At 37.4% G+C, this 16,441-nt stretch overlaps 1 protein-coding gene across 4 annotated transcripts in view; it reads right to left on the bottom strand.

The window, feature by feature from the left end:
• Positions 1 to 272: 272 nt before the first annotated feature.
• LOC106934788 (MAM domain-containing glycosylphosphatidylinositol anchor protein 2-like) overlaps positions 273 to 16,441 on the bottom strand; it is a 77,147-nt gene continuing 60,978 nt past the window's right edge. For all 4 annotated transcript variants that reach the window (XM_015014907.1, XM_015014909.1, XM_015014908.1 and 1 more), the window contains 2 exons: positions 13,975 to 14,074; positions 273 to 3,062 (listed from right to left, as the gene is read on the bottom strand). In XM_015014907.1, coding sequence (XP_014870393.1) covers positions 2,974 to 3,062; positions 13,975 to 14,074 — 189 coding nt within the window. In that variant the 3' untranslated portion in view covers positions 273 to 2,973. The remainder of the gene's footprint in view (positions 3,063 to 13,974; positions 14,075 to 16,441) is intronic.

Genomic DNA, 16,441 nt, shown 5'->3' with positions numbered 1-16,441 from the left:
TAAAGTGATATTTGTTAAACATGCTTAGTTTGTTTGTTTGTTTTTTAACCTTTTTTTAAGATACCTTTGTGAAGAAGAATCACTGACTTTGAAAATATTTTTGTAACTCTTCACGTAGTATTGGGTAGAAAACATTTCTAAGTTAACTGCTGGTGTCTGTCCAGCTTGGCATTGTGCAGCAAACTATCAAAATACCAAAACTCCTACTTTTATGACTCAGTCAAGTTCTTTACTTAGAAGTACCTTCCTGCTTCTGTGGATGGATTTTTTAATTTTTTTTACTTTTCTGTCTGTCTTTCTCTTTATTGTTTCATAAATAATCAAAGTGAGACATCTTATAAAATCCTAGAATTTAAAGGAAGAACATTTTCAATTGACTATGTTGTCTTTGTGCTTATGTTGTTAATCAGTATAAAGTACATTAAAGTTGCTTACCTTTCAGCCATTCAAACACTTTGAAACAATAACTGTAAAGAAATTAAAGTGTCATGTTGTTTTGTAATGCTTTTTGAAGCTCTCATTTGTATACACAGGGGTTGCACCAACTAGTGGACTAGTCGATTCTTTACTCTGCAATGACTTTTTAACGGGCTAGTCGACTAGTCGCAATCACGTAACAAAACTGATTTTTCCAAGAAGGTGAATTAGGTGAGTTTGTCAGATAATTTAAATTGTATAAAAATGTAAATAATTTACGAAAGAGAAGCTGAAAATTTCAGCAAAAGCTACTGGAACAGGAACGTTGCGTGGTGCAGTGGTTAGCCCGGCGCCGCTCATATAGAGACTATAGACCGGGGAGTCGGGAGCCTGACTCCCGTCCTCGTTTTGCTGGGTCCATGCCTCTCTGCCCCGCTCCTCTCTCCCTGCCCCCCTCCTGACGGATTGCTGTCAAATACACTAGTGCCGAAAAAATTATTTAAGAAGAAGAAGAAAAGACTACCGGAGTAATGTGGCATCATAAGTCATGATGTCGGGCTTTTTTAGCCATCCAGCTGATATCACCATCACCCTGTGTATTGAAGCTTTTAACCTGGCAGCTTTATGCTCTTATAAAAATACTAATCAACAACATCTGGAAACGAAGTTCAAACTTCATTCTGAGGATCTGATAGAGGCCATCTCTGCCGCAGTCTGCATGTAGGTTCATCCCACAAAGACAGCTGCTGCTGGGTCAGCGGAGCGTCCTGTTGCACATCAGGGTGGAGGAGCAGCAGGTGGCAGCTATTATTCAACTGTAACCAAACGGAATCCGTTCATAATAAGTTTGGTTTGTGATGTTCTAAAAGCATCACTGTGGTCAGTGTAATCAGTATCAGCTGGTGTTTGGATCTGTTTCATGTTCTTTTAATTCTGCATAATAGACTTATAAAAGGCCAGATTGTTTTAATCAATATTTGTGGTGAATATAGCTGATAAAGCCTCTAAGTTGTTCTGAAGGGTTTAGTGCTTACGTCACTATGACTTCACCGCGACTAGTTGACGTTGACTCGACTTTTATCATGTTGTAGTAGACTTTAGAAAATAAGTCATTCAACCCCTAGTATACACCAAGTCCAAAGCTTGGATGCAATTGATTAAAAATATGAAATCCTTTCTTTTTAAGGGATTCAAAGTTCCTCAAATAGTTAATATGTTTTGCATTTTCCATATTAAAGGTTATTTGAGAAAGTTGGTGTAAGTTTAAAGAGTCTGTTTCCTGGCCATTTTTCTCGCAGCCATCCATATGGCTTATGGTCACACTTATGCTAATATCCCAATAGAAAGAAAAAGAAACAAGCTGAGAAATTGTATTTCCATACTAATACGAAATCTTGTCTAATCTAATTGGTTAAATTTCCTTTCATCATGCAGAAAAATGTCTGTCACTGGCTGTCTTTGGGCAATCTTCTCTCATTTTAAGGCACTTCATGTTATGGCAGAAGGTGTTCATGTCTAACAGATGGACCAACATTAAAATATACTCTAAAAATACTTATTTTTTTTCTCTAAGCCTCTTTAGGTCAAAAGAGTAAAGAGACTTATTTTTGCGTGTCCAATACAGTACTGCTGATCTTTTGAATTAGAGCACAAAAAGGTGAGGGGAAGCAGATAAGGGACAGGCAAAACATGGTCGGTGAACTTCCAATTGCTGCTTTGTTTTCTTAACCATCAGTTTGAGCAGGAAATGGTTTCCAGGTTTGCTTAAGTTGGAAAGTGATGTCAGACAGGGCACACTGAGACTCCACTCAAGTTATGGGAAATGTTTTTTTTGTTGTGAATTGATTATAAGTAATTATTTGTTTGATTCTGTATATCCACATAAAAACTCATTGTCCTGTTCAAAATATTTGAACCAATTAATAGTGTGACACTACAAATTAATGCAGTTGGGTCTTCTGGTCAGATGTCTGTTTTCAAGTGTCCACATTAAAGGCTAACAGAAGCCATGTTCATTATACAGTGCCTGACTAAAGTATTGAATAATATTTAAACAAATGTTTACAAAGATAAAAACTTAAACTTTTATTAATTTTACATCATCCTCTTCACTTGACAGCTACTATTGTGACATGTTCTGCTGTTTCTGTATCAGCCTTCTTTCTGAATTTAGTTGTAGTGCAGAAGACTGTTCAATGTGATGGACAATGCTACACACCAGACTGCTGATGCAGACTACATTTCATAGCATAAATCATCACTTCATTACATAAATGCACACTGTGTATGATGTTCATACATAATCAATTTTAAAGGAATTTTTAGACAGGTAGCTTCAGCTTCCTGTAGCAGTAGATTTAAAGTAAACCTATCACAGGTTGAACTGTTGACAAGATAAGATGCCACTGAAGGATGGATTTATTTTCCTCTTGAAAGAGCAAATACAGTTCTGCTCTGTTTCCAGTTGTTGTGAGGTGTAAAACAGATCCCTTGGGCCACAGTCAAGTCATGGAAGCTTGCATGGGAGGTAATAAGAGGGAAAATGTGCTGATGGTGTCACCTCTCCCAGCCAATCAGCACCAGACTTTGACTGACGTAGAGTAGACACACATAATACGTTGGCTGTGAAGCAAATGACTTCAGATCTAGGAGAAAAAGAGACAAAGAGGATTACAGGGTAAATAAGTCATATATCTAAATACTGAGATTTAGAAACATTGGCAAGGAATTTCAAAACCAATTACATCAGCTTGTTTAACTGTTTCAGTACCATGTGTGATGTATAGATAACTACTTTAGAAAAGCACAACTCAAACTTCAAATATGACGAAAATTTGTTTTCCTACCATGGATGAAGACTAACATATCTGACAAAACTATTCTTTTGTTCTTCCAACTGATTTGTCAGTCAATGTCACATTGTGTCAGCAGCCACTCTACTGTGCGTCACCTTCAGAAGGCAGGCAACTATTTACAATTAGGCTAACGAAATAATTTACAACTCGCCTCCAGCGCAAATCACCTCTCTTCACATGCAGCTTTGTGGCATGTGTTGTAGTGCAACACATGTCTGAGGTTTTGTTTTTGCACAGCGCTTTCTGTACCTCACATTGCTTATGGTTCAACCTGCTGCATTAACTTCTGAAGACTTAGTTTATCACCCGCCTTGATTGATGCAGCTACATTTTAATTGTCTCTCAAATTGTGACCAAAAAAAGAAATGTAATTTGTCCTTTGCATGCTAAATATGAATTTTAAAAACTTACATTTTAGAAAAACCACATTCTGTGTATAAGTTTGTCTTATTTAGGAGGACATAACATATTTCACTGAGAAAAAAATTGCTTGCTAGTAACTAATATTTGACATTTGGGCCATTTTTTGTCATCATCGACTCACCAGCATTTAATACTTATGGGCCATTAAATGCATGTCATTCACCAATGTTAATTTAGCAGAATAACACTGTGATAAACAGTTGTAGTACTCTGATAACATGCTAGCTAATGTTAAAACAGCAAGATAGATAGCCATGGCAACCTTTGAGAGACTAAAGTGCATATTTAAGGTTCTGTCAAATGATAGAAAAATATTTCCTGAGGTCAAATACCTGCATTTAGTCTCTAACTAGCTAGGGAATGCTTTAAAGAGTTAAATCAACCAAAAAGCTCACCTTCTAAAAAAAATGCACAGTTTGTGTGTCATAACTGCAGTCTGATCGCTCAGCTCAAGGAGGTTTTGATCGCTCAGGTGTGCTTAAAGCTTGTTTATGATCCCAATATTATTGACTTTTGGTCAATTAGTTTCTTCATGGTAAATGTTTTTTACTATGTTGATCATGTTACTTTTCATGTCTCATTTCTTTTATTTCTCCTACAATTGAGGGGGCATAATATTATTTATCCATCCATCCATTTTCTGTACACCCTTGTCCCTTAGTGGGGCCAGGAGGGTTGTTGGTGCCCATCTCCAGCTAACGTTCAGGGCGAGAGGCAGGGTCACCCTGGACAGGTCTAGATATTATTTATGATGTATTGTTTATAATGTTTATGTAATTTAATTAGCTCTTTCATTATAGAATTTATTTTTAATGGTGCCAGTAATGCTGGAATTTATAGTAAATAAAAACTTTGTGTTACTCTCATTTAGTGATGTGTATTATACTAGTTGTGTTACTACTCCCACGCCACTAGAGGTAGTAGACCCAAAAAGATGCAACTATGGAGCAGATTTAGAAGTACTACAGAATTTGTTAAAAACTGTGAGCTGCGTTACATCCTAGAAGCATTTTACTTAAATTACTATTTTTTTTAAAGTTAAGGATAAAACACTCTTTTATTCATTTATTTAATATATTTTATTTGCCTAGTTATTTTTGTTCAGCCGCAGAAGTTTTACAGAATCTGAGTTGTGTGTAACGTCACTGTTTTGCAACAGAAGTAGCGTCAGTTGTCAGTGACAAGAGCAAACTCTTCCAAAGTTTGCTCTGGAAGAGGAAACTTTGCTGAAGTAGAGCCAGTGGAAAAGGGGCATAAGTCTGAGTGTGAGGAGAAGCTTTCAGAACAAGCATTACAAGTTTTGAGAAGAAAGACACGAAATCCTGCTTTCAGACTGAAAATGTGTGCTTCTAGATTGTGGCAAGAAAATTCTTCCATAACATTTATTTTCAAAAATAATTAAAGTCACTGGGCATTATTTTTAAAGCCGATATGGATTCGGGTGCATGAACTCTTTGCATCATATGATTTATGAAACTATTGGCTAAAATACACAAGAAGTATTTTTCCCCTACAAATTTCTTCTGATTTTAAATTTTTGCCCCACTGAAATGTTTCAGATTATCATAAAAATGTTAAGATCAAACAACCTAATTCAATTAAAAATTCAAAGATGTTTTCCATTATACAAGGGAAAACAACTATATCCAAACAAAAAAGATTGTTGACTAGTGATTCCATACTAAACCTAACATCTGGTTGTTCCAGCCACGACAACAACTGTGATTGCTGGATTTCAACATAATGTGTTTCCTGAATTGTTTTAATACAGACACATTTGTAATCTTTTTTTATGAACAAAGACATACAAAGGGTAGGTAAGAACCATATGGGAAAATATTGGAAAATAAAATGACATAAAAATAGATTAAGAAAATAGAGAAAATAACAGTAACTGTAGAAGCTTAAATTCAATTTTAGTTCATTCAGACCTTTAGGATAAATTATGTTTATATTTCTTATGGTAATTTGTTTATTTGGATAAAAATTATCACTAGTTATATCTCTATTGCATACTAATTTGCTATATTGGACTATACTAAGGTCTTCTTGTAAATTTGCATAATTGGAGTTAAGGATTTTAGGGTGTGGCCAGGCAGAATCAGTTGGGCAGTTGGAGTGGAGCCACACAGTTTTTTGACCTCTCTCTCTCTCTCTCTTGCTTAGGACTCTTTTGTTTACTCTATTATTTTTGTGGAAAAGTAATATTTGTACCGTTTTTATTTTTGAAGTAAACTGTTAACCTTTATCAAGAGGACCCAGTCTGTTTTTTTTTTTTTTTCGTCATCAAGTGGACCGAAGGGGAAGGACAGAGAGCGTCAAGCTTATGGCTTCATTATTTAGGAACCTACAGTAACCATCATATAAAAACAAAATTAAAATTATAATATCAAAAAAGTTTAGACATGATAGAAATAAGGTGATAAATCATTCATTACCTTTAACGAGCAAGCTGCTGTTAACTGATGACATTTTGATGACTAAAAATGTTCAACTGAGTCAAAACAATCCAAACACAGAACATTCACAGTTACATTCACTTTGCTTTCCTGTGCAATTCCACTCAAAAGGTTCTTGCTTCCAGCACAGTCTGGGCTTTCTTGCTTTGACTTGGATCATCTCCTGTCAATTTTCAATACAAATTTCAATTTCTAACTGGGCCAGAAGGAAAAGGAGAAGTTGTAAACGATGATGCTGAATTTATGTGGTGTTTTAAAACTGTAGTTTTAGTAATGGCAATGGAGGACACTGTCATTGCCGCTAAGTCCTTGTCTGTAACTCTTCCATATTTTGAATTAACATTAATGTCAATGTCTATGTCAGTGTCAATTGTATTTATAAAGCACTTTAAAAACAGATATTCACTGCATCGAAGTGCTGTACAGAATTCATAAAACACAAATAAAACGCATCAGAATAACACAAAAATTAAAATAGACAGTACAAGTAAATTACAATGGAAAAGCTAAAGAATAAAAATAAGTTTTAAGAAGTGATTTAAATGAACAACCACATCATTCAGAACAGCTCTTCTCTCTTCGTAGAAGAGGATGGTTGTTTACAATAAGCTTCTTAATGACAAACTCTCACATTACATACATCACTTGAAATCACTAGTAATCAGGTAAATTTAAAACCTCACAGTCCATGCCTCCAAGAAGCAATAATGTCTCAACAGCTGACCCTCTGGACAAAGCAATGTGTAGAACAAGGGTCTGTTTTTTACTAAGCTACATTCATTGCCGTCTCACAGAGGATGAAGTAATCATGTTTGGGAGAATGCAAACAAAGTTAAAAGGTTAATATATTTCGGGAGCAGGCCTGCAGCCAAAACCACACCTCTAATTTCCCAAACAGCATATTTACGCTCAGCTCATAAATATGAGCAGAAACATAAAGGCCATACCACAGGCCTTTATGTTTCTGCAATCATAAGAGTACCTCCATGCTTCTAAACATTTTGACTCACCATGAACAGTAACCTCACTCTTAAGTTCAATCTCTCTGATTCAGACTGTGATCCTCTAAGCCAGGGGTGTCAAACTCCAGTCCTCAAGGGTTGCTGTTCTGCAGATTTTAGATGTGCCACAGGTACAAAAAACACTGGAATCAAATGGCTTAAAGGCTTACCTTCTCCTAAGTTCTCCAGAGTCCTGCAAATGACCTAATTATTCCATTCAGGTGTGGTGCAGCAGAGGCACATCTAAAAGCTGCAGGGCAGTGGCCCTCCAGGACTGGAGTTTGAGATCTGTGCTCTAAGTAATCTAACTGCCTTGGAAACTTCTCCTCCAGTTATGAGACAAGCTCCTTGTTGTAATCACCCACGCTCTGGGAGATTATGGGACACAATCTCTATTCCATACTCTAATATTCAGTTCAGCATCAATCTGAGGCAGCACCTACACCGCAGCATACTCAGGCCTAGACAGTAGCTGACCCTAAACGCACACAAAAAGAGAAAGGCATCGCATTCAGCTGCTCTTACAACAAGTTTATATTCTTGCAGCTCCTTACAATCTCCATGCTGCAGTAAACAATTCTACCACCAACATCTGAACATCCTGGGCCTACATACCAATGAGACCAATGAGGGGTCTACTCTAAAGAGTACTCATTGGCTGCTCAGGCGCAAGAAATATGGCTACCATCATGGAGCGGTTGTCCCTCCCTTCTTAGCTAAACCAAAACAGCATAAGATGGCTCAGCACGGCACGGGACATTTTGTTCAAATCAACTGACAATTGATGTGAGAGGTAGGGGTATAACTTTTTATAATATGAGCATATTACTGCATGCATATTGTTAATAGAATATTTTGGTATTTATGTTCACCAACAAAATGCCAGCTAATAGTACCTATAATGCTTGTGTTATGTCCCAGGTTATCCCCACTATTTGTGCACAACTCATTCTCATTTCCTCCTGTTATGTCGTATTAAACCTCATCTACTCCCATTAGTTCTCTGCTGTCATTTTTGGCCCTGGATTCCTGGTTTCGTTTTGGCTTTGGTTCCCTGCATTCCCTGTGATTTTTGGAAATGATCAGATTTATCATTAAAGAACATTTTGTATGATCCATGCTCCCATCTCCTATCTGGATTTTGGTTCACCCTACAAATACTTCATGACAGCTTGGTGTAATCAGTCCCCGACTATGAAGGCTAACTGAGAATTTGTCACAGTGGAAATTTGCTTTTATTTTGAAAGTGGGATTTTTGTAAATAGTTTAATTTTGTGTATAATGTCCGTATGGATTGTGTTGCTGCATGTTGTTTTTCTATTGTTTTGATCCACTGAGGACTTCTCGCAGATGGCAGTCAGGTGTGGAAGAAGGAAAGGCCCTGTGATCGTCAGGGTAAGGCAGGCCGATCGGAGTGGCCTGGATCAAGCCGGCAGCAGAAACGAGAATCACTGGAAAACAATGCGTTGGATTGACAGTGGGGCAGAGAGGGAACTCTACCCTCATCTGAGAGCCATTTTCCACTAACGTCTGCAGGGCAGTCTCTTTGGGAGGGTTGTGGTGGAGATCAGTTGTTTTATGAGCTTCTGGTCAGCAGTTGTTTGTGTTCGCAGGGCTGTAGCCCTGCACAGCAGAACCCAGAGGCGAGCGAAGTGCAGGGTGTGGACCGCAGCAGGTGCAAGACGCAGCGGAGATGATATTGAGAAGGTTGCAAGTGCCGATCGAAAGGGTTCCTCCTCCTGGATCTGACTGCCTGGATTCCAGCTTTTAAAAAATCTTTAGGTGAAGATGAACAATTTTGCCTGGGACTGGGGACATTTTTAATCATTTTATTGCATAGATTTTAACAAGAAAACTGAACTTTTTATTCCTTTGGTGCCTGCTGGGAATAAAATTGTCTCTGTCTCCCTGGTTCCCATATGCTGTCTTTGAACTTGGTGTGACGCCACCAGGGGTGGGCAACTCCAGGCCTTGGGAGCCGGTATCCTGCAACTTTTAGATGTATCTCTACTTCAAAATTTGTTTTTAAAATTTGACAAGTTAGTTCTGTTGTTAAATCAAGATTTTATCACTTAAGGATGTTAGCAAGGTGAAATCTTATTTTTCTTTTAAGGATTTTGAAGGAATTATCCATGCCTTTATTACGTCTCGATTGGATTATTGCAATTCATTATATAAAGGCATGGATAAAACCTAGATGCAGCATCCTCAAGTGACCCAGAATGCAGCAGCTCGGCTTCTTACAGAAAGCGTGACCCTAACCCTGTATGGGCCTCCTTACACTGGCTGCCTGTTTCCTATCGAATAGATAGGAAACAGTTGTTAAAGATTGTTAAAGATTGTTAAAAGAATCTTAAGATTCTTTTAACAACTTATAAAGTTTTAAATGGGTTAGCTCCTCCTTATCTTTGGGATCTTTTGAAATTTCATTCTGTGTCCAAAACTTTAATATCAAATAATCAGCTTCTACTGAAAGTCCCTTGGACTAGACTCAAGAGAAAAGGAGATTGGGCTTTCTCTGTTTCTGCTCCTATTCTAAGGAATAATCTACCTTTCCAGATTAGATCTGCCCACAGCCTGGATCATTTTAAATTGCTTCTCAATTTTATCCTTTGGTATTCAATTGAGGCCTGATACTGTAGCTCTGTTTTTTTTTTTTTTACTTATTACTTATGAAGCTTTGGTGCAAATTCAATTTGGAAGACTTTTTAGCCTCACCTGCCTCATCAATCAGCGCCTCCCTCTCATCACCCTGGACCTATCAGTGCTGGATCAAGCCACATCATAGCCAATCATCGATAAAGCTCCAGTTGATAAGGATCTTCATCCATGGCCTCCTCCGCTTACCAGCTGCAATCAACCCACCTCCGCCCCATCTCCATTTTCAGCTCCTGGCTCTTCAGGCCACATCCTTCTTCGACCTCTGCCACCAGTACAGGCCCCAGGGGGATTACATTCCTATGGAGCATCAGGAATGTTTATCGAGCTTATTGAAGTTCCAGCTCGACGTCCTCGGCCAGGGCCTGAATGCCAAAGGACTTTAATATTTATTTGTCATTAAACTTTTTTAATCGCTTTCTTTCTCTGTCTGAATCTCTCCAGATTGAAATATTATTTTAACAATATACACTGCTCAAAAAAATAAAGGGAACACTCAAATAACACATCCTAGATCTGAATGAATGAAATATTCTCATTGAATACTTTGTTCTGTACAAAGTTGAATGTGCTGACAACAAAATCACACAAAAATCATCAATGGAAATCAAATTTATTAACCAATGGAAGCCTGGATTTGGAGCCACACACAAAATTAAAGTGAAATGTTCCTTTTATTTTTTTGAGCAGTATATATGGAGTTTTTTCCTTGCAATATTTCTCTTTTTATTTTCATAAACTTATTTTATTATCATTCTTGTACAGCACTTAGGTGCAGTTTTACACCTGTTTTTAAAGTGCTATATAAATAAATTTGACATTGGCATTTGACGTTCAACACACCTCAGTCAAATAATGAGGTCATTAGCAGGACTCTGGAGAACTTGATTGCACTTAGGAGGTGATTCATCTATTGGATTCAAGTGAGTTGGATCAGGGAGACATCTAAGAGTTGTAGAACACCAGTCCTCGAGGACCAGGATTGCCCACCCTTGCACTAGGCCGTACTAGCCTGGTGCCTACAAATACAGCTGATGCCTCATCTCCACCCAAAATAGAGACCATAGAACATCTTACTGGAATACTTTTCAAATAAGTTTACTCAATTTCAGCAGCTTTGGTTCATTACCAAAAGATATGCATCAAAATAAAAGTTTTGTTCAAGTAAGGTTCTAAGAAATTTGCAGATGAAAAGGAGGGAACATGTAGGCAGAAAGACTGACCTCCTTTGTACAAGGTTTTTGTGTAGAGTAGACACACCCAAATCTCCCGTTTTTGTTTTGAATGTTTCCTAAAGACAAAGATGTGGCAACTGTACTGAAAAGAAACTTATAATTTGTATTCTTCTCTAGTAAGGATGGAAAATGCACAGTTTGAGCTAAATTTTTGAAGGACAACAACTCAGACTTAATGGAGGAAAGACAGGATGAATCGCCGAGTTAAGTGTGGAAACAAAGTCCTCCCAGAGGGCAAAAACAGCTCTGTTTTGAAAGCACCAATCTGACTAATTGTTGGGTCTTCGATGGAGTCCCTGAAAAAGGTGAGCAGAACACAGCAAAGTTCAAGGGCTTGCTTCAGCCTACTTGAAGCAGGACGCAAGTAGGCTGGATGATTTTTTTTTTTCCTTTAGTCAGCATTAGTGGCATTTTAGTGATCAAAATTATTTTATCTTCAAATTTCTTGGATTTTGCTTGATGTCAAAACAAAAAAGTGCCTGATAATGGAAAAAGGAGTCTAATCAAAAAGTGGTCTTGAATACTACTACACCTATATATATCCATCCATCCATTTTCTTACACCCTTGTACCATTAGTGGGGTAGGGAGGGTTGCTGGTGTCCATTTCCAGCAAAAGTTTTGGGCAAGAGGCGGGGTTCACCCTGGACAGGTCGCCAGTCTGTCACAGGGCAACACAGAGACATACAGGACAAACAACCATGCACACACACTCACACCTAGGGGGAATTTAGAGAGACCAATTTAACTGACAGACATGTTTTTGGACTGTGGGTGGAAGCCGGAGAACCCACCATGCACAGGGAGAACATGCAAACTCCATGCAGAAAGACCCTGAGCCGGGAATCAAACCCAGGACCGTCTTGCTGCAAGGCAACAGCTCTACCAACTATTAATATATTTTGTAAATATGTTTGGAATATCAATTTAAATGTTTAAACTCTGCTGGTGTCCATTATAATGTTTTTATTGGGCAGCCTAGAGCCCCCCGTTTTGATTGACATCGCATTCGACCAATAATGTTTTGAAATGGCTTTTTCTGAGCCAATAACATCTAGAGAGTGATTTGAGCTCGTTTTGACGTGCCTGCATTCTTTCTGGATTATTTCTAACTGGAAACTAAATCTAAAGCCATCGAAGTGTAACCAACACGTGTCCTGTCATAAGGATATAAGGCATTGTGGATATAAGACATGAATCCACAAGCTGCATGTGTATCCACACATAATGTATGCGTCTTTGCTGCGTCGAAGTCAGGCTCTGTGCGGCCTCATGCGTAACGGTATTTACAGGACTTTTTCTCACCAACCGAGAGTCACAGAGAGACACGCTGTCAGAACGTGTCAAAATTGGATGTATTTCTTCAGCAAAACTTCACAACTCACGGAGTGGATGATTATGGCCGAAAGAGTGAAGACAATTTTTGCATTTGAGAATACCAGAAACTTTACGTCGTCTGCTGTTACAGTCAGAGCAAAGGGGTGTGTGTATAATTATAAGTACTTTCCACTATCAGTAATGTTGTGTCTACTCGAGGATTCCTCAGGTCATTAACTTTCATTAGAGCCTCATTGATGACTGTATGTTGAAGCAGTGAGGAGTTACAGTCATTTGAAGTTTGTATATCAGATGTTGTCCAGGTGTGCTATTTGGAGACTCCAGCACCTTTACATCCTCAAAAATAAACATGTCCAAAATGACATTTCTTTGTTGTGCTATTTTGATTAGTCTTGAAATCCACAAGCAGAATACTTTATTCTACAGATTTATTGTATTTCCCAGTCCATACATTCAACACTCAATGTGCATTTACAAGAAATACAAATGAAAAATCTGGGTGAAGCAATGTTTTCAATTTCTTTTGTTACGAACGTAATAACTACAAACTACTTACAGTTAAAGTATTTTTGACTGCAAAAATAGAAAATTGAGCTTATCATCTTCATACAGACATCAAGCTTTTGCATGTACCCCAAATTGTTCAACAACAGCAGCTGATTTAATTTGGGTATACCTTTTCAGGCATTTTTGGTGATTTTATATATATATATATATATATATATATATATTCATGTAGCACATGTAATATATTGAAATATATTGCAAAATACACAAAGTAACAGTCCATGGCACTTTCTTCTTTGACTACTCTGTACTTTTTTGTTGTCATTTGAACTGGTTATGTTTTTTCACTCTCTAGATTCTAGAAGCTACACCCAATACTTTTCTTGGAGTAAGGCATCAGCTGAGCTACTACTGTCAAAAATGTGTCTCACTCCTTTTACTTTGCATTAATTTAGAAAGTGCTCCTACATCAGTCTGTTTCTTTTTGTGTGTATCTGCTATATCGTGGCAGATGGTCACTTGTACTGAGTCAGGGTCTGCTTAAAGTTTCTTCTTGTTAAAGGGGAGTTTTTCCTCTTCACTATTGGTTCATACTTGCTCTGTATGAGAGATTACTGTAAAATCAATGACACAATGCAAGCAATTATCTACTGTCACTACATACTTGTCCAAGAGGAGTGAATAAAAGTCAATAATTCAATGCAATCTTCCTTAGATAGAAACTTTTTAAAATATTTTGAATCATTAATTGAGCTATATGCACTGTTTGAAGGGCCCACGGTCCTATTCTGACAGGATTTGGCTTAATTTAAGCTGTGGATATATTCCATAACCACTAACAATAAAACTGCGGTGCATGGTGCACCACACATCTGTCAGTTAACAGATCTGCATTTGTTGCTGTATTTTTTAAATTTATTTCATCTGATTTCTCCAAGTTTTATCAATCTGCATGAGTCTCTGAAGAGAAAATACTTTAATGGGTACATCTGACAGATTTATTGGTTCTATGGTTAATGTTGCAATTTGACATTTTAAATAGTTAAATCAAAATATAAAATCCACATTGTGAAGATTCTCACTGTTAGACGGAGAGTCTTTGCACTCGCCCTCCTCAATGGTAACATCATCAATAGCGATATTGCCTTCAATACCCGAGCCTCTGACTCCTTCCATCACCACCTACAGTAAAAGAATAGAATAGAAATATCCTTAAATTCAGGTGTCACAGCAGCAAAAAGCTGAAGTAAGGGCAAATTCATAACAAAAGGCAAAATAAAACTGGTATAAAAATAGTATGCTGAGATTAAAGAAATGTGAGGCTATGTGGCATAATTTAAAGAAAAAAAGTAATTAGGGGTTAAACGTTCAAAATGACCAAGATAATTTATTCCTTTTAATGTTAGAAGATAACTATTAATAATGGCCATTGCTTCATAAAAGAAAATTATAAAAGAAGCACCAAGTTTACCCAAACTTTGAGACAAGATAAAAAAAAACAACTAATTTTAAATTTTGCGTAACTGAAGCTCCCAACCAGCTTGACTTGCTGATGGCACATTTAAAATAAGCTCACATTGGTTCCCTGCCAAGAAAGACTCCAGATGTTTACCGTCACATCATGTCAATTAAGTTTTGGCTCCTACCACCATTTTGGTAACACTTTATTTGACGGGGGTGAATAAGACTGACATGACACTCAATGACATCATAAACATGAATATTTATGACTGTTGTCATAAAGTGTCATTTGGTAAATCATGACACTTTTAATACAAAGTTGACATTATTCAAAATGTCTTCGTTATGACAATGTGACATTATCCAAGACAACGTCGTTGTCATGACAACTTGACATTAAGCAAGGTATTATAACTTGTCATGAATGCAATAACAGGTGCATTTTAAAATGTTATCCTTATAAGACATCATTAACAAGTCACTTTTTGTTATACATACCTTTTGCTGTCATGAGACCATTATAATTCTGACATTATCCTCCTCTGTTAAAGTGTATCACAGTAAACTAGTAATGAAGATGTCATTGAGTGTCATTAATCTATCACTTTAATGACAGAGTCATGAACATTTCCAGTTACCTCAAGTAAAGTGAACCTTGAGGTAACTGGAAATGTTCATGACTTGTTAAAGCTGTCTTATAAGGATATTAGCCAATAAATGCCCCTGTTATTGCATTCATGACAAGTTATAATTGCTTGGTTAATGTCAAGTTGTCATGACAACGACGTTGTCTTGGTTAATGTCAAGTTATCATAAAGACATTTTGAATAATGTCAACTTTGTATTAAAAGTGTCATGATTTACAGAATGACACTATGACAACAGTCATAAATATTCATGAAGACCTAAGGCGCTTTCGCACTGCACGGAACGGTAAGGAACAGAACGGAATGGAACGGTTGTGTTCGCATTACAACTTGCGACCGGTGTTATAGATCAACTGGTGGCTAAATCAACTGGTGGTGGCAGCTGGAAAAGACTGATGTTTCTGTGGGCGTGGCTTTTTAGGACCCCTCCTACTGTTTCTGTAATGTTACACTTTATTTCCTAGCTCATTTACAGAAGACATGGCTACCGCAGATCTATGTGGCAGTGTCATTTCTTCCTTATTGTTGATATTTTTTCTCGTCTTTATTCTTTTCATCAAGTGACCGTAATTCTCAACCATATGAGACATCGCTGAAAAAACAATTGTCTTATATACTTTTACATCAGAAACAGGTTAAAATCTTCACTCGAACTGAGATTCTGAAAGTGCCACCAATTATAATCCAGGCCTGGTTCTGAAAGTGTGGGGTGTCCGTTATATGACAATCAATGACAGCTAGGAAATAAAGTGTAGCGTTACAGAAACAGTTAAAAAGATTTCGCTATAGTTTCTGTGGATACCTATTTGAAATATCACAATATGAGGAATATGTGGAAAAATTACACAGCCAGTCTATCTTTTTAAATCTTTGCTTTCAGATCTGCTCATGCCACATCGAGATCTATTTCGATCTTCCTTTGACGAGTTTCAACCTCTGAAGCAACACATAAGTCAGGACAAGTTCTGCGTAATTTACATGTTTTGATGGTTTTGCAGATGAACTTTTAAAAAAAAGGCAACATACCATATTAGACCAATAAAGTCTTTCTAATTAGTTATTCCCGAGATCTTAGTGGTTGCTTTACGGAATCGGATAGTATTTTTGCAAAGATTTGTAGTTCTTTAAGCTTATTGCATTGTTTACTTCCTGGTTCTGTAAAGGGGTCCTAAAAAGCCACGCCCACAGAAACATCAGTCTTTTCCAGCTGCCACCACCAGTTGATTTAGCCACCAGTTGATCTATAACACCGGTCGCAAGTTGTAATGCGAACACAACCGTTCCGTTCCGTGCAGTGCAAAAGCGCCTTTATTCATGTTTATGACAGTGTCATGTCAGTCTTATTCACCCCCTTTCAAATAAAGTGTTACCAAAATTTCTCCCTTGATCGGAATGTATCTGCCACACCACACAGCTCCCCTTAAGCCAGGGGTGTCAAACG

The sequence above is a fragment of the Poecilia latipinna genome, unplaced genomic scaffold, assembly GCF_001443285.1.
Source record: "Poecilia latipinna isolate Pla-1442-1.1 unplaced genomic scaffold, P_latipinna-1.0 Scaffold1859, whole genome shotgun sequence".
NCBI classification, from domain to species: domain Eukaryota; kingdom Metazoa; phylum Chordata; class Actinopteri; order Cyprinodontiformes; family Poeciliidae; genus Poecilia; species Poecilia latipinna.
Note: the sequence above shows the minus strand (reverse complement) of the source record. Positions and strands in the feature narration are given on the sequence as shown.